This window comes from Mus caroli, unplaced genomic scaffold (genome assembly GCF_978045245.1).
Source record: "Mus caroli unplaced genomic scaffold, Mus_caroli_1 scaffold_13, whole genome shotgun sequence".
Lineage (NCBI taxonomy): Eukaryota > Metazoa > Chordata > Mammalia > Rodentia > Muridae > Mus > Mus caroli.
In genome coordinates, this window is record NW_028227268.1 from 70,274,176 (window position 1) to 70,298,256 (window position 24,081).

Below are 24,081 nucleotides of genomic sequence, written 5' to 3' on the forward strand. Positions count from 1 at the left end.
TCACAAAGCGTCAGTGCTTACAGAGAGGAGACCATTTCAAAGGTTGCTAAAAAGTAGAGAGTCCTGCTTTGGGGGCTAAGAAAGGAAGGAAGATGACAAATGTCAATCTTAACTTTTGCTGGATGCTCAAGGGAGTTGCAACTTCTGCGCAAGGACTTGGTAGGACCCAATGAGTGTCCCTATCTCCCCCCTCTCCTAGACACCTTGAAGGGTTGGGTCGTAATGAGGGGACCTGGGGAAGGGCTGATCTCACAGTCCTTGTGAATCTGCAGTGGGTCATACCTTTGGGGGAATTGTGCTGGTTAACTGTAACAGTCAACATGACACAACCTAGAATGACCCAGGAAGAATGCCTTAGTTACGGACTTATTTAAATCTGATTGTCCTGTAGTGATATATCCCGTGGGAATTGTACTGATAATTAATTGACTCAGCCCACTGTGGGCAACACCATTCCCTAGACTGGACTCTGAACTGTGTAAGATGAAGAAAACTTCCTGAGTGAGCAAGCAAGTGACAGGGGTGCATTGTTTCTCTCTGTTCATGACTATGGATGTGGTGTGACCAGCTGTAACAAGGTCCTGATTGATGCAACTCCCCTATAATTATGGCAGCAATTCGGAATTGTAAACCTTAATAACCCTCTTTTCCCCCTATTATTTCTTTGGATCAAGGTATTTTATCACAGAAACAGAAATGAAAGTAGGACAAAAAAATCATTATCTATTTGACAATGTGACTTCCCATGAACTCTGGGAAGATATCCCTGGTCCTGGGCCAAGTATTGCAATGGTAATTCCCAAGGATTCACTCTAGGAGCACCGTATTTAAGAGGTGTTTGTAGAGTATGGAGGAACTGTGAGATGGTTCAGCAGGCAGCTTTGCCTGTTGATCTGAGTTCAGTCATCAGAATCTACATGGAAGAAGGAGAAAATCAGCTCCTGCCATTTGTCCTCTGACATCCACAGGCTGTGACAAGTGCTTGTGCGTGCATGTGCATGCATGCATGTCCACACAATTATGCAACCACAAATAAAAATGCTTGAGTGTAGAAGCCCTGCCCTTGAATAGACACCCTAGCAGCAGGCTTGCCCATTTCCCACCTACCTTAGGACAGCTGGGTACAACTCTATCTGCTAAAAAAAGGGCAGTGTGCCACAGGAACAGCCGATCTGCTGTTCGATCTGAGGCAGGTCGAATGCTCAACTTCTTTGAGCCCAGCATGTGTGTAAGAATGAGCAATGCTCCAGTGTTGGGGAGGGAAGGGTTAGGGTGTGAGGAACTCCTCATCTAGCCTTGGATGAAGTCTGGGACTGAAAGGGACTCATTGGTTCGAACACTGTCAACTCTGGTTGGTTTTCTTTACGTTCCCTCCATCTGCGGCTAGTAAAGAAGTTAGTCTCCACACTTCCCCCTCAAAAAAATAAAAAATAAAAAAATAAAAGATCCTGGGAGTTCACTCATCTGTTTCAGCCCAGAGTCAGCTATTTCACATTAGACTAAGACACATTATGCAGGCAACTGAGAGATCCAGGAAACATCTGCTAAACAAAATCAGAATTAATGGCAAACACCACAAGGATCTTGATATCTGAAGTTCCCCCAGATGCACAGAACAATAAAGGGGCCATTAGAGGCAGCTGTCGACTGGGAATGGATTCCAGGGGTTTTCAGGAAGCCAGGGTTCCAGTTTCCAACTCAATGAATGTAGGCAGGTCCTGTTTAGTTGGGGGATTTGCATTGCTAAGCAGTCTAAATACCCAGAGTCACCCAGGATTAGGGTGACAGTCTCCCTCCCTCCTTTCCACTCCTCTGAAGATAACAGCAGCCTTGCCCTCCCAGTCTTGCTATTGTCTTGCTGGAAAGCCAGGCCCCCCAGCTGGCTAAGTCTTGAACACAGTAAGTGAACCATCCTTGGGAGGGCCAGTAATCTAACATGACACCCCAGTGCCCAGCTCCAAACTCAAGCCCCTAATCACAGCACAATCACAGACATCTGGAATAGCTTACAGATCACCTCCTGCCCTTCAGAGATAGCTGACAAGGGCTGAATTATCCAAGCCACTTGCTCCACACTCGGGGGTGCTCCCACAGCTGTAATTCAAAGAGATGGGATCAGTCAGAGAAAGTGCTGGAGTGAGTAGATGGGCTCTGGCAGGTACAATCAGCACCTGCCCTCTGCGTGGACACGGGAGTGTCTCAGAAGGACCAGGGTTGGCAACTCTTCACTGTGTAGTTTCAGAAAAGGTTGAAATTAAATTTCAGATGTCTGGAGAGAGATGAAAAAAAAAAAAAAAAAACACTGTGCTCAAACTAGGAAGACAGCTCAGTGGACAGAAGACTTGCTGGAAGTGAGACTGTGAGTTCAGGTCCCCATTATCCATGTAAAATGTAGGACAGGATGCTGAGTCTGTAATTCCAATGCTGCTGGACAGGTGAAGATAAAAGGATCCACAGAGCTTAGTGGCCAGCTGGCCTCTAAGGAGGACATATGTCCTGGCCTAAAGTCACCCTGTGGTCTTGTCCTATACCAATCTTTATTATTGTAAAGTGAGTTCCAGGTTCAGCAAAGATACCTAACACTCACCCCCAACCTCCATATGCATGTGTTTCCACACACACAGGTATGAACACACACAAACATGCACACACCACACACACACACACACACACACACACACACACCACATTGAGTTTTTTAGTTGTCCAGGGAAAGATGTAAAAATTCTTGTTCTGGAAAGCAGACAGAATGTAGCCATGGCAGCTTCCCTGTGCAGCCATTACAGGTGGGCTCTGAACATTAGGTTCAAGGTCAGTTCAGGGCTCTCATGAAGAAGCAACAGTTTTGCTTCTCTAAGGAGGACAGGTGTCCTGGCCTAGAGACTCTCTGTGGTCTTGTTGTCCTACCTCAGCCTTTACTACAATAAGAGAGTCATTACCACAAGCCTAACTTCATGAGACGCAGGTGGCACTCTCAACTTTTTTGAGTTTAGCGTGCATACAAGAATGAGCAGTGCTCCAGTGTTGAGTAGTGAAGGGTTGAGGTGTTGGGAACGTCTCACCTAGCCTTGGTTGAGGCTAGCTATGTAGGCTTGGTAGCCAGTGGTATGTGCTATGCACCTGATGGGGATGAATCAAGATCAGATAACTTAAACAGCCACCACCTATACGTGTGGGGTGCAACCGAGAGGCAGCAGTCCTATGTGGGGAAGGAGGTTCGGCCAGAGTCCTTGTCACCACTGGCAACAGGGAAAGGAAGAAAGGAGTCTCAAGTATAAGATGCTGTCTGCTTAGCTAAAGGTCAAGGGACATAAAGAATTCTCTGAAACTTCATAGTGAGTAAGTCAACATTATTGTGCCCACATCGCCATTCCAGGCAGGCTCAGCCCTGGTGCCTGGCCACTGAGGAAGCTTTTCCCTTGCCTGGATCAGATTCACTACAGCAGGCCTTGCAAAGGCACCAAGTGCAGTGGCAGCCATGAACACCAAGACAGCAAAGTTAAATTGTTCCATCCCATAGGAAGCTTATTTGGGGAAACTATTATCTTCCTATTATCTGCTTATTATCTTCCTTGCTGAGAGTGGTATTTAACAAAAAAGCCAGAGCAATCCATCCTGCAGCCCAGACAAACTCAACTGCAGCCATGCAACTCATCCGGTTCTTAGAGTTCAGCACTTTCTGAGTGTACTGTGCCCCAGCACCACTGCATTAAAGTACCACAAGCCAGGAGGCTTCAAAAGCAGGAATTCATTTTTCTCTCAGTTCTGAAAAATCAGAAGACAAAATCAAAGAAAGGGTTGGTCAGACCATTCACGATCCCCATTGATGGCTCTAGGGAATAGCCCTCCCACGCCTCTTCCTAGCCAGTGGTTGCCAGCAATGCCCTGCTCTGTCTTCACATGGCACTCCCCTTCTGTGTCTATAGAGGATGTTCTCACTGCCATTCATGGGACTAAAGCCAAAACTGATCCAATATGACTTTATCTTAACTTGGTATGTCTATTGTCTATAGAGATCTTATTAATTAGGTCTCTATTTAATAGAAGGTCATGTTCACAAATTCTGGCTTAGTATTTCACTATACTATATTTTTGTCAATCTGTATTTTTCTTTGAGAACAGAGTCTCAAAATATAGCTGCACATTCAGCCCATAACACCAAGCTTATTTGAACCTAAAGCCCTCTCATCAATGCATCATCCAGGAACATATAATATTACCAGAGATGGCAATGCACTCTGAAGAACTAATGGTATTTTTAAAACTTATAGTAACAATTCAGAATAGCTATTTTAAATTATCTTTTTAAAACCCAAAGGTCTTGGGTCCTCACTAGTATATCATAAAGATGAGACCAGGGTTCAGAAGGGCAACTTGTACTTAGTTCAAGAAATAATTATCATCACAAGGTCCTAGGCAGGGTGATGGGGAAGAAAAGTCATCAGCCATCAGTCAGCTTACTCAGCTGTGAACTGGGAAAGCTACAGTAGCAATCAGCCAGCAAGACATGTGTGCGATAGTGGCATGAACGTTAGGGGGCTGACCAACCACCTTATGATTTGATATAAGGCCTGTTTCATAGGAGAAGCTGTGTGGCTGATATCATAAATCCAGCCAAGAAGCCATGGCTGGGGAGGCCCTGCTATGTTGTTAAATGGACACATCAAACTATCTTCAGCTTCCCAAGGGGTAGGATCAAGATGTAATTGTCCCTCTATAACCATAGATTGATGACACTCTCAGCCCTCACCAGAGAAGTTTCTTTGTGCAGTGGACAGTGTTTAACACAGAAATTCATAACTGTTCAAAATGCAGGGAACATATGACTATGGGCTGCTCAGCTAGAATTGGAACATCTACATCATAGCTCTTGTGCCCAAGGCTTAGGAAACATCAACAAAGGGGCAGAGATACTCTAAGAGCAAGCAGTCAGAAAGAACTGGACACACAGGACCAGTATACTTGAACTCATCTCAGTTATAGTCGCCTACCTGAGATCAAGCCAGTCAGCAGTCCAGCATAGATGGGAGGGGCTCACCACCTCCAACCCCTAGCTTAGGAACCATGGACAGCCGATGGCTGCTAAGGGAGAAAGAGTCATTTTCTTTAAGGGTGTGGCATCTGACAGGTTGCCTTTGCCTCAACAGATGCCATCAGATGCATTTGCATATAAGCAGTACAAATTGGACACAATAGTTTATGAGAAAAAAAAAAGACATCAAATTGAGGGGGTAGTAGCAGGGGTTGGTCGGGGATGGATTGGAGGAATAGGGGTGAATACATTGCATGCACAAAGGAAGTTCTCAAATATAATAATAGTCTATTATTGGGAAATACATTAAATGAATTACAGGTCTTGGCCTAGGATTGTGGGGAAGTTGGAGAGGAACACAAGAGGTTTCTGATTTCAGGTGATGAGTAGGGTGGATTGGCAGCATAAGCCAAATGTTTCAGGAAGGAGTTAGATGCTATGAAGTAGAGGTGACTTGGGATAAAGCCCAAAGCACACAGGCTACAGGCTATCACCTCCCTGGTCCCTGCCCCTCTGTAATTCAGTCTAGACTCCATCATCTCCCAGACTACCAGCAGCCTCTCTCAGGCCTTGCCACACAGACTTAGTCAACACTTCCAGAAGTCACAGTGGGAGACTGCCCTGGGTCAGATGACTGAGACATTAAACCTCAGGCAGAGCTGGTGCCTGTGAGTCAGGTATAGAAATGAAACCAAACACAACCTACGTGGAAAATTCTCTTAGATTCCATAGTCAGGAGGCTGACGTTTTAGACTCAAAGTCCCTCCTGAGCACCCTGGACGCCTCTGGGCTTGGAGAACTGAGCAGGACCGAACCCTTCTGTTGCAGGTAGAGTTGGAGCAGCATGCGTGTCACTAGACAATAATGACCTACTTTTCTTGATAGGAATAATTCCGTGAAATTTCCACAGCACCTCTATTATCTTTTTTTATACTAAATACTGTTCAGAAGATCGACCCAACCCATGGCAGTGGCTTCTCAGGTCTCCAAAACCCTGGAAATAGCCTTCAAGGCCACAATCCCCCTTTCTCACTGCTCTGTGGCAAGCATGGACATCAAGCTATTTCAAGAACTCTTAACCATTTGACGTTGACATAAAAAAACAAAACAAAACAAAAACCTAAGGAAGACATCATTCACAATAGAAGAAAACTAAGTTTGGGGTGTCAGGAGAGACCTGCTAATAACAGACCAAAGAGCGTGTCCTCAGTCAGTCACTGTGGATGCTAATGTGGGAGCCGGGAATGAAGACAGAATAGCCCACACATGTCTGTTCCTTCCTGGCATATTCAACCTCAGCCTTTGAGGGATTCTAAGCCCTGTACGTTCCAAAGTATTTTAGACTTTTTGTCTTTGAAAAGAAACACAGAGGGCTGCCCCACAACTCCAGCCTAATCAGAGACATCTTCAACATACAGACAGTAAGATTACAAAAAGGTTAAGTTTATATGTGATTCCTTCGTGCAAATTAACTGCAGACATTGTCAGCGAGAGGACAGCTTATTATTCAGAGCCACACGGTTCGTGCCAATGTCTACCTTCATTACAGCTACTTCTTTCCAGCTGACAGTCACTGTTCCCACTGGGAACACAATTTTCAAAAACAGCCCCCCCCCCCCCGCAAATCTACCTTCTTCCAATTTAACTTGCTATCAATATCCAAAGAATGTGGTTCACCCTGTTGATGTGGTCCCGAGACCACTGCACTCTGAACACATGGAAGCCAGAAAGTTCACTCTAGAGTCAGATTGCCCAGGTCCTCTGGATTTATGGTTTCAGAAGCATAGATGGCAGCCATTTCTCTGGGTGTCTGGTGTGGACAGTACTGCCAGAGTGTTATCAAGCTTTTAAGTGGTATGCCGGTACCACAGCTATCCAAGCTTCTCATTATACTCCATAACACGGATGCTAACTAACCAGGAGGAAGGATATGTTTGGCTTAGGAGGCAAGCATGTTTTTCTACCCCAGTATTCTCCTCTTGGAGACAGTACAGTGGAGGAGAGTGGGGTTAGGGCGAGAATCAAAGCCTAAGTGTGAGACGGAGAACACACTATGGTTTCCGACTTTATTTGCTCCCTTCTGTCCCTACAATAAAGAGATGATTCCACAAATCGCACAAAAGACATTCTCTCGTTAGAGACTAGCTGTTACTGAAAGTAAATAAAAGAAATTTCCGTTAGACGATTCTGAAATTGCCGTCCGTACATGCTTACCTCTGAGACCAGAGAACAAATGTGCCAGAGGAAGGCTGGCAGGGAAAATGGAACATCGTGGAATTGTTTTCAAAGGGGAAATTAATTGGTTATTTCTATTCTGGCTTAGCTGAAGCTGTAAAAATCTAATCAGAAGCATTTTTCATAGTGGCTATGCCTACCCAACAATGAAACGAGCTCCCCAAATTCTAAACCATTTTTCATTTGTTTGTTTTGTTGTGGTTTATCATTAGTGACTTCTTCTGCTTGAAACCAAATGACTGCAAATGTCACCCCCAAATGAGGGTCTCCTTCAGAGACCACTCGTGTGGTCAGGAGTGAGCCAGTCCCCTGGAGCCACCTCTGACACTTAAAGGTACAAGCCTTGTTTTCACAGGCAAACCCAGCCTTAAGTTCTTGTGTCTCTTGAGCTAAGAAGCAAACAGCTAGCAGGCAGGAAAGCTTGGCATTTCAAAGAACAGGCTGCCCATAGGCTGGCGTTCATCTTAGATTCAGCCAAACCACTTCCAAAATGTCAGCACCGGGAATGATAGAAATATAAGTAATTTTTTCCTACCTTCTCTTCTTGTGACTTCAAAGCCTCTGGTTTCCTGGAAGGAAAGAGAGATGTGGTTTTGAAGAATAATTCATAGGTACAGAAGGAACAGATACTTGCAAATGACTCTGTCTTGTTAGTTATATTTTTCTCCAGATGGTGAATCAAATAGTAAGGTCAATATGTTAGGTCTTCTCACCTTGCACAGCATGTGTGCACACATGTGCACCCACGTACATGGGTCAATACACATACACACTTGTAAACAACTTATTACTTTGGGGGCTTAGAATTTAAAAATACATTATTGGGGCTGGAGAGATTGAGTATACATTGGTTTTCAGAGGACCCAGTGGAGCAGTTTACCTGTAACTCCAGCTGCGAGGGATCTGACACTCCCTTTTGGCCTCCTCTAGCAACTGCACTTTTATGGACACCCAACACATACATATACATAACCAAGGATAAAATAATTAAAAATACATTGCTGGTCTGGAGAGATGGCTCATTGGTTAAGAGCTGTTCTTCTAGAGGTCCTGAGTTCAATTCCCAGCAACCACATGGTGGCTCACAAGCATCTGTAATGGGATCCAATGCCCTCTTCTGGTGTCTCTGATGACAGCTACAGTGTACTCATATATATAAAATAAAAACAATATTAAAAAATACACTGCCTGTCATACTATGTGTTCTTTATGTGCAGCTTGGGCCAGTTCCAAGTATTAAAAAGGACTCTGTCCCAGGGTATAGTCCTATCCTTGTCTCATCTCAATGTGCTTACAATGGCTCCAGAAGAAAATGTCATGTGGTGTCTGATTAAGGCCAATTCATAGTTTCTAAAGGCTCATGGACAGTTTGGAGAGTGAGTCTAGGTCACTGGGCTAAATTAAGCACTTTGCTTTTCCTAAGCTAATCTCAAGAATATTTTTGGTGCCAGCTCTGTGCAGTACAATAAGCAAACTATTTCAGGAACTACCCAGGTACCACAGGATGTCTGCATTAATATTCAGTTGAGCAGGGAGCTTCAGAAGAAATACACATTACTGAGAAATCAAAGGGCGATTTGCCTTGATAAATGCCAGCATTTCAAATTCAGCTCGAAACAAGGAAAATTATTTTTTAAGAGAATCTTTGAACATGGTGCTGAATAATGGGCAAATTTTCAGGCAGAGAGAGTGGAGGGAGAGTGCACCAGGATGAGGGGATGAGAGGGCAGGAGGCAGCACACTGAAGGAGTATACAGTAGGCTCAGGGAGAGGAGGAAGGTCCCAGTGAGGAGAGTTAAAGGGGGGAAGGCTGGCAACACACACCATGGCTTCACAACTGAAGTGAAGAATCTACAACTCAGCAGAAATGACCAGGTGAAGATGAAAACCGCAAAGACTGAGATACACTGGGACTCGGCACTGTCTAGTAAAAGGAAACAACAAATGTGGACCTCCCCCTCCCCCCACCAAGATCACTCAACTGCACAGCACAGTAGGCAGTAGCATGGTCTTTCCCACCCTGGCATCCTCCTGTGGTCAGGAGAGGGCAGCAACAACAGAGGCGAAGAACAAGATGCCGCCCTTTCCTGCCTTTGATGGTTAGTTGCCACACACACCCAGTCACCTGGAAAGAGAGTCACACTTGAGGAATGAGCTAGCTTATTTGGCCTGTTGGCCTGTGCGTTGGGGGCTGTCTTGATGTTGAATTGATGAGGAAAGGGCCCAGCCCATTGTGGGTGACACTGTTCTTGACCAAGGGGATTCGGTCCTACCCAGGAGTGAAGAGAGCTAGCTGAGCATAAGCAGCAGGCAAGCAAGGCTGTGTTGTGTCCTTTGCCTCTCTGCTCTTGACTGTGGATATCGGGTGACCAGCTGCTCATGTTCCTGCTTCTGCTTCCTCTCACTGATAGAATGGGATCTGCAGTTGTAAGTCCAATAAACCCCTTTCCTGACTCGCTAGAGAGAGGATGTTTCACACAGCAATAGAGATTAATCCAGGCCCCTCAAACGATTTCTCTCATGAGGGAAAAGCCCTAACAGGGACCAGTGGGTGACCCGTGCAATACAAGGCGGGTGAACAAACAGAAGCACAACACTCAGCAGGGTTGGATCTACTGATACCAGGAAACAAGCATCCTGAAGGCTGGACCTGGGGGGAATCATCTGGGCCAGGGTTCAGAGAAGTGACATGGAGACAGGAATGAGGATATAAGATATGTAAGTCCAAAGAAAAGCCCTATTCTCTCAAATTGCTACTCAGCAGCTTGTTCCTGGCCCTGGCAATTCCACCCCCTACAAACCAACACATATAGTATTGTGAATGTAGAGGTGGGTATAGTCAGCTCTTATGCTCCCAGGAAAGCCTTTATTTCCACAAATTTGTTATTGTGGTTGCATAAAGCATATGCATTAAGGAACACAGATGTCAAATAACATGGCACGGCTAATCATTTCTTCAGGTCTATATTTGCTTCTTTTAGGAGTAGTAAGGGCTGGGGAAAGGGCTCTACTTCCCACACAAGCATGGGGACCTGAGCTTGGGTCCTCAGATCCTATGAGAATTTAGACATGGTAGCATGTGATACATATACATATATGTACATATATATATATATATATATATATATATATATATATATATATACACACATATGAAAGCATAGCAGAGCGCATGTGTGGTGGTCACAGATGGACTTGCAGGAGTCTGTTCTCTCCTTCCACAATGTAAATCTGGGGATGGGACTCAGGCTGTCAGGGTTAGTGCTAAGCACCTTACCCACAGAGCCATCTCACTGGCCCAGCAACCAATTCTTATATTGATGTTAAAGCCAGCCACTTGACTGAACTTCCTATTGTTTGTGACAGTTCTCATTGATTCTTTTGGGATTCTTTTTTTTGCAGCTTTTAGGAGCGGCTGTGGTTTTATAACCGATAAAAAGCAGCTTAGACTGGTGGGTTTGTAACCTGCAAGTGACAAGGGCCTTCTGTCTTTAACGCCAGTCCTGCTGTCTCTTGTCTTATTGTTAACTTCTCCCTTAACTTGATATTAAATTCTTCAAGCTGGGCACAGTGGCACATTCTTGGAATGCCAGGACTTAGGAGATTGAGGCAGGAGGATCACCACAAGTTTGAGGCCAGCCTAAGGTATGGCATGAGACTCTGGCCTGACCAGCTAAAATGAAAATAGCATGCAGACAGAGTGAGTACTTTTAGCTTGTTTCTGACACCTAAGAGAGACTCTTCAGTGTCTCCCTATTGGAGAAGCGAGTCTTTGGCAGAGGTATGTTAACTACACTAATGCGATCAATACACATTTCATTGGGTTTCACGTAAATAATGCGCTGGGTAAAGCTGCCTATCCCCTTACTTGATTATTTACTGTTTCCCTTTGTTGGGTGAGGGTTGGAATGGAGCCAGTATCTGTTCTACTCTTGCAGCCTGGGTACTGTAAAAGAACAGGTGCTTGATACATATTTGTTGAATAAAAAATAAAATAAAATACATATGCTTTGAATTTTATCAAGTGCTACTTCTGAATTTATGCAGATAATTATTTTTTTCCTTAGCTTTATTAACAGCATGGCTTATAAAGTGGATTTTATTATCTTTCTGGAATAAGCTTTTCTAACCCGTGATATACTTTTAAAGCCATGATCTTGGGGGCTAGAGAGCTGGCTCAGCTGTTAGGAGCACTGGCTGCCTTTTCAGAGGATGAGGGTTCAGCTCCAGCACTCACACAGAGGATCACAAACCATCTCTAACTCCAGTCCCAGGGAATCGGAGGCCCTCTTCTGGCTTCCATGGGCACTGTCTACACATGGTGCACACATATACACATAGGCAAACACCCTTGCACATATAATTAAAATAAGTAAATGTTTTGGTTTTTTTGAGACAGGGTTTCTCTGTATAGCTCTGGCTGTCCTGGAACTCACTTTGTAGACCAGGCTGGCCTCGAACTCAGAAATCTGCCTGCCCCTGCCTCCCGAGTGCTGGGATTAAAGGCATCTGCCACCACGCCTGGCATAAGTAAGTATTTTTAAATGTGATTTGAATACTGTTGTCTTCTGTGGTTTTAAGTATGTTTCATAGTGATTCATCTATGATTTTATATTTATATTCATCAGAGAGGTTGGGGTAACTATAGATTTCAAATTTTAAAAGACTTCTAGCTTTTTTGTAATGAATTTATAAGTTTTCCTATTACCATGGCTTGATATGGTTTACATAAAAGCAGAAGAGATTGGCATGTGGCCCATATCAGTCATCTCAGCTCATGGGAAGGAGGAGATCGGGGTGAGAACTCCAGGCCGAGCTATAAAGTGAGATCTTGTTTCAATTTTCAATAAAAGTGAGGTGGAAGTGAGATTACCTGATGTTTTAAGGTTTTTCACTTATATTTTTTTCTGTTATTGATTAAACTGAGAGAAGAGATTAAACTTGTCTTGCGTCTGTCAGTGGCCAGTTGATATTAAAATCCCTAAACCTTACTCCAAAGTTAATGGTGGAGCCAGGCTGGGGGATTAGAAGCTCTTCCTGGCTGCCAGTGGCTTGTAAACAGCTCCTCAGTGCAGTGGCTGATGGGAGAGACACACTCAAGTTTACTATTGGACAGACAAGGCTGGGAAAAACCTACAGAGTCTTCTTATTGGAGCAAGTGAGAATATGCGCATCGGTGCTGAGCCAATAGCAGTCCAGGGGTGTACTGGAGAAAGGAATAAGAGGAAAGAATGGGAAAGAAGGGACACAGGGGTGGGGCTGGCACAGGACACAGGGCAGGGGGATCTGGCACAGAAGCAGAGTCAGCGCGAAGGAGAGTGTGGCTTCAGCTGATGTGGGGACAATGCAGTGGTGTGCCAACACTTGAGAAGTGTTCTGTGATTCTCGATGTTAAAATGCTGTAACAGAGAGCCACTGTCAGGAGGCTGTGCCTGGGGGTGCCTCTTTGGGAAGCAGGAATCTCCACGCTTCCCCTTTCTCTGGAACGCACAACAGAGAGTGGCATGCTATCAGGGTCGGTGTCGCTGTTGTGACCCAATGTGGCTAACCTAGCTCAGTGTCAGGGCATATTGCTCTACAAACGTCCTACTTCTGCTCACACTTCAGCAAAATACTTCAACTCAAAGAATGCACGAGATAAAAACTCTACATCAATGACCAGGTAGGCGTGGCTAAGAGAAGCCAAAAGGCCCACACCTGGAAATCCACCAATGCAGAGATAAAGAAAATCACACCAATAAGACCCTGCAGCAAAAGTAGTTTCCAGAACACAGAGTTCATAGAGTTCATAGACCATAGAGTACTGAGTCTACCCCATAAACTCTACTGTCCATAACAGTAATTCCCCAGATGTAGTAGAAGGGCCCTGCACTCTCACACCTGTGAAGAAAGCAGACGCTAAGACTTTGGCATAGCATGCATGGTCCCAGATACATGAATCCTCACAAAAGAAATAACAGGGAAACTATACTACAAAATCCAACTAAAAATACATTCAACACATCACAGCAAGTTGATGTCCAAAGACACCACCAAGAGAAGGCTATTCTCTAAAACATCTCTAATACAAAATTAGAGGACATTCATGATGACCAACAGTCCTATAAACCTCATCATAGAAACATGGAAGGTGAAGGCAACATGACTTATCCCCAAAGACATATTCCTTAACAAATAACCACCAAGATGCTGAAGTAGATGAAATGACAGATAAAGAATTCAGAAGAATGGCTTTTAAAAAATCTATAAATTCCAAGAAAATGCATGGAAACAGCTGGAAAAATTAAGGAATACAATGTAGAACACTATGGGTCACTCAATAAAGGGAGGTGGCAAGAAACAGAAATCTTATAAATGGAAAGCTCACTGAGTCAAATAAAAAAACTCACTCAAAGCCAGTAAATGAGATTAAGCAGAAAAGAGGATTTAAGATTTTGAAAACAAAGTTGAGAAATGAAGATATCCAAACAATAATTAAGAGAAAATAAAATAACGTATGAACAGGCATATAAGAAATTATGACATGATTAAAAGACTGAACTGATTTTTTGATATATTATAAAGTGATATGGAACTCACGAAAAGCCATACAAAGATATATTTACAAAATAATAGCAGATATTTCCCCAAATCTTGAGAAAGATATGAATATCTAGATGTAGGAGGTATTGAGAAACAGAACAGACACACCAGACTACACAATGAAGAATGCACACTGAAAACTACAAGAAATAATAAGAAACAAACAGAACTCACTACACAGGTAACCCCAGAATAACTATAGAATTTTTAAACACAAACTCTTAAGGGCAGGAGCACATGGACCAATGTACACCAAATCCTAAAAGAAAACAACTTCTAAACTACATTACTGTAGGATGCAAAGTTGTTCTCTGAGCTGAACAAGATATAAAGATGTGCCAATATAATTATAATATAAAGGAATTTATAATCCATAAGCCAATGTTATAGGGAAAACTTAACAAAATTCAATATACACATGAGAAAGAATAAAGCTAACCATTAGCATACAGAAAGAAAATAAACTCTAGTAGAAGCCGAGATCAGCAAGCTAACATTAAGGGGAAAAAAAAATACAACATCAGAAAAATAACAAAGAAAAGGAATTAGGATGTACCTTTGCTTTATATCTCTGAATATAAGTGACCTCTATTAAAATACATGAACTAGATATCTAGATTTTTAAAAACAAGATCCAATTGTTTGCTGGATGCAAGAAACACACTTCACTAGCAAAGACACAGGTAGACAGTAAAAGGATGGGAAATGACATCCTAAACAAATGGAATCTGGAGGAGAGCAGCAATTTCTATGCTTCCATCAAATAACGAACACTCCAAGCCAAAATTAGTAAAGCAGACATCAAGAAAGAATAATGATTATAAATACATATGCCCTGAATGTTGGTATACCAAATTATAGGACACAAGTAATATCAGACAAAAAGGACTAGATAGACATCTATACACTAGTAGTAGGTAACTTCAGATCTCTTCTCTCACCAATGATAAGTCATTCAAGCTAGTAATCAACAATGAAAATGTCAGAGTTGATTCACTATATATCAAATAAACTTAGCAGACATCTATAGAATGCTCTATCCAGCCCTTACAAAATATACCTTCTTTCAGTAGCACATGGAACTTTCTTCAAAAAAGATCATATTCCACAGCCAGCAGGCCCAGACTGAAGTTCATGGGCCATGTGCAACACATGCACACAAGTATATGAATGTGTCCCAACATGGAAACATAAGCTTACTGAGACATTAGGAGACATTTTTGAAGCTTTTTTTTTTTAGAATTAATTTTTTATTAGGTATTTTCCTCATTTACATTTCCAATGCCATCCAAAAAGTCCCCAATACACTCCCCCCCACACTCCCTTACCCACCCACTCCCACTTTTTGGCCCTGGCGTTCCCCTGTACTGGGGCATATAAAGTTTGCGTGTCCAATGGGCCTCTCTTTCCAGTGATGGCCTACTAGGCCATCTTTTGATACAAATGCAGCTAGAGTCAAGAGCTCTGGGGTACTGGTTAATTCATAATGTTGTTCCACCTATAGGGTTGCAGATCCCTTTAGCTCCTTGGGTACTTTCTCTAGCTCCTCCATTGGGGGCCCTGTGATCCATCCAATAACTGACTGTGAGCATCCACTTCTGTGTTTTCTAGGCCCTGGCATTGTCTCACAAGAGACAGCTATATCTGGGTCCTTTCAGCAAAATCTTGCTAGTGTATGCAATGGTGTCAGCGTTTGGAAGCTGATTATGGGATGGATCCCTGGATATGGCAGTCTTTGGATGGTCCATCCTTTCGTCACAGCTCCAAACTTTATCTCTGTAACTCTTTCCATGGTGTTTTGTTCCCATTTTGAAGCTTTTTGTAACTTGATTGCTCATCCTTAAACATGAAATTTGTATATTGCAAGGTCATGTTGCTGTGTAAAAAGTTTAGACACTTCTTCAGTCATTAAAATAAGATTTAAATACAAAAAATGGGAAAAAAAATCTTGTGCCTTATAAGATAATAGGATAATTCTAGACCTCAGCCACCAGAGAAATTACTATCTATCTATCTATCTATCTATCTATCTATCTATCTATCTATCTATAAAACAGATTTATACATATACATGTATATGTATATATGCATATATATATACATATGTGGCATACACACACACACACACACACACACATAACATATACAGAGACTTTGAGATGACCAATCAGTAGGACATTGAAGAAATTAAGGGGATATAAAATTAACTCAAGCAAGTCAATGGCCTTTCTGTACACAAAGGATAAACAAGCAGAGAAGGAAATTAGGGAAACAACACCCTTCTCAATAGTCACAAACAATATAAAATACCTTGGCGTGACTCTAACTAAGGAAGTGAAAGATCTGTATGACAAGAACTTCAAGTCCCTGAAGAAAGAAATTAAAGAAGATCTCAGAAGATGGAAAAACCTCCCATGCTCATGGATTGGCAGGATCAACATTGTAAAAATGGCTATCTTGCCAAAAGCAATCTACAGATTCAATGCAATCCCCATCAAAATTCCAACTCAATTCTTCAACGAATTGGAAAGGGCAATCTGCAAATTCATCTGGAACAACAAAAAACCTAGGATAGCAAAAACTCTTCTCAAGGATAAAAGAACCTCTGGAGGAATCACCATGCCTGACCTAAAGCTGTACTACAGAGCAATTGTGATAAAAACTGCATGGTACTGGTATAACGACAGACAAGTAGACCAATGGAACAGAATTGAAGACCCTGAGATGAACCCACACACCTATGGTCACTTGATCTTTGACAAGGGAGCAAAAACCATCCAGTGAAAAACGGACAGCATTTTCAACAAATGGTGCTGGCACAACTGGCGGTTATCATGTAGAAGAATGCGAATTGATCCATTCCTATCTCCTTATACCAAGGTCAAATCTAAGTGGATTAAGGAACTCCACATAAAACCAGAGACACTGAAACTTATAGAGGAGAAAGTAGGGAAAAGCCTCGAAGATATGGGTACAGGGGAAAAATTCCTGAATAGAACAGCAAAGGTTTGCGCTGTAAGATCGAGAATCGATAAATGGGACCTCATAAAGTTGCAAAGCTTCTGCAAGGCAAAAGACACCGTCAATAAGACAAAAAGACCACCAACAGATTGGGAAAGGATCTTTACCTATCCTAAATCAGATAGGGGACTAATATCCAATATATATAAGGAACTCAAGAAGGTGGACTCCAGAAAATCAAATAACCCCGTTAAAAAATGGGGCTCAGAACTGAAAAAAGAATTCTCACCTGAGGAATACCGAATGGCAGAGAAGCACCTGAAAAAATGTTCAACATCCTTAATCATCAGGGAAATGCAAATCAAAACAACCCTGAGATTCCACCTCACACCAGTCAGAATGGCTAAGATCAAAAATTCAGGTGACAGCAGATGCTGGCGAGGATGTGGAGAAAGAGGAACACTCCTTCATTGTTGGTGGGATTGCAAGCTGGTACAACCACTCTGGAAATCAGTTTGGCGGTTCCTCAGAAAATTGGACATAATACTACCAGAGGATCCAGCAATACCTCTCCTGGACATATATCCTGAAGATGTTCCAACCGGTAAGAAGGACACATGCTCCACTATGTTCATAGCAGCCTTATTTATTTTTTTTTCTTTTTTTTATTTTATTTTATGATTTTTTTTGATTTTTATTACATATTTTCCTCAATTACATTTCCAATGCTATCCCAAAAGTCCCCCATAGCGCCCCTCACTTCCCTACCCACCCATTCCCATTCTTTTGGCCCTGGCATTCCCCTATATTGGGGCATATAAAGTTTGCAAGTCCAATGGGCCTCTCTTTCCATTGATGGCCAACTAGGCCATCTTTCGATACATATGCAGCTAGAGACAAGAGCTCCGGGGTTCTGGTTAGTACATCATGTTGTTCCAACAATAGGGTTGCAGATCCCTTTAGCTCCTTGGGTACTTTCTCTAGCTTCTCCATTGGGGGCCCTGTGATACATCCAATAGCTGACTGTGAACATCCACTCCTGTGTTTGCTAGGCCCCGGCATCGTCTCACAAGAGACAGCTATATTTGGGTCCTTTCAGCAAAATCTTGCTAGTGTATGCAATGGTGTCAGCGTTTAGAAGCTGTTTATGGGATGGATCCCTGGATACGGCAGTCTCTAAATGGTCCATCCTTAAAAATATGGAACGCTTCACGAATTTGCGTGTCATCCTTGCGCAGGGGCCATGCTAATCTTCTCTGTATCGTTCCAATTTTTAGTATATGTGCTGCCGAAGCGAGCACAGCAGCCTTATTTATAATAGCCAGAAGCTGGAAAGAACCCAGATGCCCCTCAACAGAGGAATGGATACAGAAAATGTGGTACATTTACACAATGGAGTACTACTCAGCTATTAAAAGGAATGAATTTATGAAATTCCTAGGCAAATGGATGGATCTGGAGGGCATCATTCTGAGTGAGGTAACATATTCACAAAGGAACTCACACAATATGTACTCACTGATAAGTGGATATTAGCCCAAAAACTTAGGATACCCAAGATATAAGATACAATTTGTTAAACGCATGAAACTCAAGAAGAACGAAGACCAAAGTGTGGACACTGTGCCCCTTCTTGGAATTGGGAACAAAACACCCATGGAAAGAGTTACAGAGATAAAGTTTGGAGCTGTGAAGAAAGGATGGACCATCTAAAGACTGCCATATCCAGGGATCCATCCCATAATCAGCTTCCAAACGCTGACACCATTGCATACACTAGCAAGATTTTGCTGAAAGGACCCAGATATAGCTGTCTCTTGTGAGACAATGCCGGGGCCTAGCAAACACAGAAGTGGATACTCACAGTCAGCTATTGGATGGATCACAGGGCCCCCAATGGAGGAGCTAGAGAAAGTACCCAAGGAGCTAAAAGGGATCTGCATCCCCATAGGTAGATCATTATTATGAACTAACCAGTACCCCAGAGCTCTTGTCTCTAGCTGCATTTGTATCAAAAGATGGCCTAGTAGGCCATCACTGGAAAGAGAGGCCCATTGGACTTGCCAACTTTATATGCCCCAGTACAGGGGAATGCCAGGGCCAAGGGGTGGGGGTGGGTGGGTGGGGGACTGGGGGGGGGAGTGTATTGGGGACATTTTGGATAGCATTGGAAATGTAATTGAGGAAATTACCTAATTAAAAATAAATAAATAAATAAAAAGAAATTAAGGAAGATAATTTTTCTAGATTCTAATGAAAATAGAAATATGTCAAAATCAGTGAGTACAATGAAGGCCATTCTAAGAAGTAAGTCCACATCATTTAAGAATGCCTAAATGAAAAAGAAAAACTCAGATTACCTCTGAGTACCTTTGTTCTTCAAAGATAAACAATATTGACAAACCCAAAGGAAAGGTAAAGAAAACAGGAGATACTGCAACAAATACCACCAAAATCCAGGAAGCATTAGGGATTATTTTGAAAACTTATGCTCTAATAAAGCGGCATATTAGATAAAATGATTTTTTTATACATTGCCTACCAAAATTAAACAAAGGGGAAATAAAAAACTCTAGCAAAGGGGCTGGACAGGTGGCTCGGTATTTAACAGCATTCGTTAGTTTTGCAGAAGACCCGGGTTGGGTTCCCAGCACCCACAGGGTGCTCATGAACATCTGTTACTCTAGCTCCAAGGGACTCAATACCTTCTTTTGACCCCAGCAGGAATCATGAACATATGTTGTATATGAACATACACACATATCAGCAATGTACTCATATACACATAATTTAAAAAATCTTTAAAAAATGAAAAAAGAAATGAGATTATATAAAAATAAAGTTTCTGAACAATGAAAACCAGTCTTTGCTGAACGTGACAGCCATTTGAAAAGTAGTGACACGGGCTGGTGAGATGGCTCAGTGGATAAGAGCACTCGACTATTCTTCCGAAGGTCCAGAGTTCAAATCCCAGCAACCACATGGTGGCTCACAACCATCCGTAACGAGATCTGGCGCCCTCTTCTGGAATGTCTGAAGACAGCTACAGTGTACTTACATATAATAAATAAATCTTTAAAAAAAAAAAAAGAAAAGAAAAGAAAAGTAGTGACACTGTTTATTGAAGTATTTCATAAAATAGAAAGGGCATGACTGTTTTCAAATTCATTTTGTGAAACCAATATTATCTCAATACTCAAATTGGATATGATCAAAACCCAAACTAAAACTACAAACCAACATCATTGATGAACACACACACACAAATTCTCACCAAATAAATACAAATCAAATTCAACAACATGTTAAAAATATCACAGCTCACAATCTAGTTATTCTTGGAACATCGGGATGGTTCAACATAGGTAAACCAATAGATGTAAAATTAATCAAAAATAAAAATCATGTGACCAACTCAATAGATTCAGGAAAAAAAAATCCCTTGACAATATTCAACATGCCTTCAAGAAAGTAGGTAGAGATGGATCATGCCTATACCAGGGAAAGGACATATATAACTAACCTACAACCAACACCATATTGAATAGTGATAAATGTAAAATATTTCCCTAGTCTCGGCAGTGATGGTACATACCTTTAATCCCATCACTTGGAGTTAAAAGCAGGCAGATCACTGAGTTTGAAACAAGCCTGCTCTACAGAGTGAGTTTCAGGACAGCCAGGGCCATACAGAGAAACGCTGTCTCAAAAAATAGAAAACAAACAAAAACAAAAAACATATCTCTAAAATCAGAAACTAAATAGTCCACACTCACTATGATTATTTAATCCACTCTGTTTAGTACTAGGTATTTCAGCTTGAACAATGAGGCAAGGAAAATAGAAAAAGCAGAAAGAGAAGATGTCAACTCATCCCCATTTGCAAGCAATCTGATGTAATACTTACAAGACCTTAAAGACACCACTAAGACCTCTTATCTTAGACTTGCTAATCAAATTCAGTGAAGTAGCTTGATGCACAATTAACATACAAAATCAGTAGCTCTTAAATACACCAACAATGAAAGACATTCTAAAACAATCACTTTCATAAAAGTCTGAAAAATAACAAGATTTTTCAGAAATAAGTCCAACCAAGGAGGTGAGAGATCTGTCAAAGAGAAATGATAAAATATGGATGAAAGTGAAGGCCTTAGAAGACAGAAAGATGTAGAAGATGGGAAGACCACCCATACTCATCCATGGGCCAGCAGAATCAATACTGTTAACATGTTCATATTACCAAATGCCATCCATAAACTTAGTGCATGTCCTATCAAAACTCTAATGATATATTTCAAGGCAATCTTAAGTTTCATAAAGAAGCACAAAAGATACAAAATAACCAAAGTGATTAGGAGAAACACACACACCACTACCACCACCACCACAAACCCACAAGCTAGAGGGGTTATTAAATACAATTTCAAATTATACTATAGAAACACAATTAAAAAAAAAACCCCAGCATGGTGTTGGCACAAAAACAGGCACATGTACCAATGGTATGGAATGAAAACAAAATAAAAACAACAATAACAACACAGAGAGAGAGACCAGCCATCTAACATCTGGTTCTTGGAAAAGGTGACAAAACTATCATTGTGGCAAAAATATGTCCCCTTTAACAAACAATGTTGGGTGAAAGCAGATTTCCACGTGCAGAAGAATGAAACTAGACCAGACAACAGTTCTTCACTGAGAGAAGTCTGGGTAGGAGCTTGAGGCAGGGAGCTGGAGCCGGAGCTGAAGCAGAGGTTATGGAGGAAAGACATGGACTGGCTGGCTTCCAGGTCCACCTCAGGCTGCCTTCCTGTACTCAGCAACCCAGGACCACCTGCCTAGGAGTGCCATCTCCCACAGTGAGCTGGGACCCTCTGCTTCAATTAGCAATCAGGAAAATGTCTTACAGACATGGCCGGAGGCCAGTCTGATGAAGGCAATTTCTCAGTTGAGGTCCATCTTCCCAGGTGAATCTAGTTTGTGTCGTGTTGACAATGAAAACCAACCAGCACACCTGCATCGTAAAAATATTGTTTAAACTTTTCTTTTTAATCCTGCAAAAGGGATCTGGAAAGAAATGAGCACACTAGTAGTGTGTGCAAAACTTCCCTGAGGTGAGGTCAGAGTGACTAAGCTGGACTATACAGGGCCAGAGGCCAAGAAAAAGGGAAGAGTGCAGTCCCGGCTTGAAAAACTGAAAAGTAGTTTTAAACTAGCCTCAATAAAATCTAAGTACAGATTTTGATGGTAACATACCAGGGAGACAGAAGTTAACTAAGAAAGAATGTCCTTGGTTCATGAACAGGTTTTATAATATTCTCAAATAACTCGTGTACTTGAATAGTCTAAGATGACCTGCAAGCATTCTCTGTACCCAAAGAAAAAAACCAAACAAAACAAACTAGTAACTCAAAAAAGCTAAAAGAGTTATCCCGAGGCTCCTTACACACACTCTCCAGCATCCAGTCCAAAATCACCAAGCATGGCAAGAGACAGCATTAAATAACTCAAATCCAAGGAAAGAGACCTCAGGTTACCCAAGCAGACCCACTGGTTATCTATCTACATTTTACATCAGCAGACACAGGCTTTAGAATATGGCTAAAATACAAGAACACCCACAGAACCAACTAACCTGGGCCCATAGGGGCTCACAGAGACTGAGCCAACAACCATGGACCTGTATGGGTCTAACCTAGGCCCTTTGCACATATGTTATAGTTGTGTAGCTTGGTTGTTGTGTGAGAGTCCTAACAGTGGGAGCAGGAGCTGTCTCTGTCTCTTGTTGCCTGCTTTTGGGACTTCTTTCTTCCTACTGGATTGCCTCATCCAGCCTTAATATGAGGGGAGGTGCCTAGTTTTACTGCAATTTACTAGGCCATGATATCCATAGGAGGTCCACCCTTTTCTAAAAGGATATGAAAGAGGAATGGATGGGGTGAGGAACTGAGAGAAGAAGAGAGAAGGGAAATTGCAGTAGGGACATAATATATGAGAGAAGAATAAATTTAAAAATTTTTTAAAAGAATATGGCTAAAATGTTGAAAAAATAGAAAAAGGTTTTACCTTTCAGCATAAAACTAAAATCTATTAAAAGAACCAAGTGGACATTCTGAACTGAAAATTAAATAACCAAAAGAATTAAACAGATTTAACAGCCAACAAGAAGAAATAGTTTGGTGAGAGGTAGGTCAGTAAAAAACAATCAGACTGAAGAGCCGTGATGAAAAACACAAGAATTAAAATGATGTGTGCGTTAGAGACACATAACCCAGCAAAAAGGTCAAACATGGGTGTAATTGGAATTCGAGGAAGAATGAGCAGAATTGGTATTTGAAGATAGACTGGCTGCAATTTTCTTTTAATTAATGAATGACAGCAAGCCAGAAATTTGAGACCTCTACAAACTCTAACCACAAAGAAACGCATCCCGCGTTTCTCATAGCTAAACAGATGAATGGCTCTGAGAGGAGGAAGAGGAGGAGGAAGAAGAGCAGAAGGAGGAGGAAGAGCAGGAGGAGGAGGGGGAAGAGCAGGAGGAGGGAAAGGAGGAGGAAGAAGGAGAGGAGGGGGAGGAGGAGGAAGAGCAGGAGGAGGAGGAAGAGGGGGAGAAGGAGGAGGAAGAGCAAGAGGAGTCTTAAGACTGGCCAGAGAGCATCTACAGAAAAGCAGCTTGAGGGTGATGTCTACTTCTGAGGAGACAGTGGAACCTAAGACAATGGAATGCTGTCTTTAAAGTCTGATAACAAACTAGACTTTAAACCTTGGAATTCTACATCCTGAGGGGAAATAGGGATTGGAGCTCACGAAACAGCTCATTAGTTAAGAGCTCATACTGCTCTTGCAGAAGACTAGAGTTTAGCTCCAAGCATCTTTGTCAGGTGGCTCGCAACCACCTGTAACTCCAGCTCCAGGGGATCCAAGGCCAGCATCTGACCTGCATCACTTGTGTGCCTGTATGTGTGTGCATGTGCATGTGTGTATAAGAGAGAGAGAAAAAGAGAGAGAGAGACAGAGACAGAAAGACAGAAGCATATAAAATTTAAAATAAATTTTTAAAAAATTCAGATAGTAATATGGCAAACCAAGTGAAGGTGAAATAAAGACCTATTAGGCAAACAAAATTTAAGAGAAAATACTACATTCATACATAGTACATTCATTATAGCAATATGAAAAGAAAATGTAAACAATATAGTCATGCAAGGAAGAATAAGAAGTGTCATAAAGGATTAAAGGGTAAATATAGATATCTTTTAAAATACTGT

At 42.0% G+C, this 24,081-nt stretch overlaps 1 protein-coding gene and 1 non-coding gene across 2 annotated transcripts in view; both read right to left on the reverse strand.

Moving 5' to 3' along the window:
• Positions 1–24,081, reverse strand: part of Fstl4 (follistatin like 4) — a 438,866-nt gene that overhangs the window by 371,069 nt on the left and 43,716 nt on the right. The window contains exon 3 of the mRNA XM_021176957.3: positions 7,803–7,836. Coding sequence (XP_021032616.1) covers positions 7,803–7,836 — 34 coding nt within the window. The remainder of the gene's footprint in view (positions 1–7,802; positions 7,837–24,081) is intronic.
• LOC147001522 (U6 spliceosomal RNA) lies at positions 18,004–18,111 on the reverse strand. Its single transcript, XR_015045089.1, has one exon. It is a non-coding gene; the product is annotated as a U6 spliceosomal RNA (small nuclear RNA).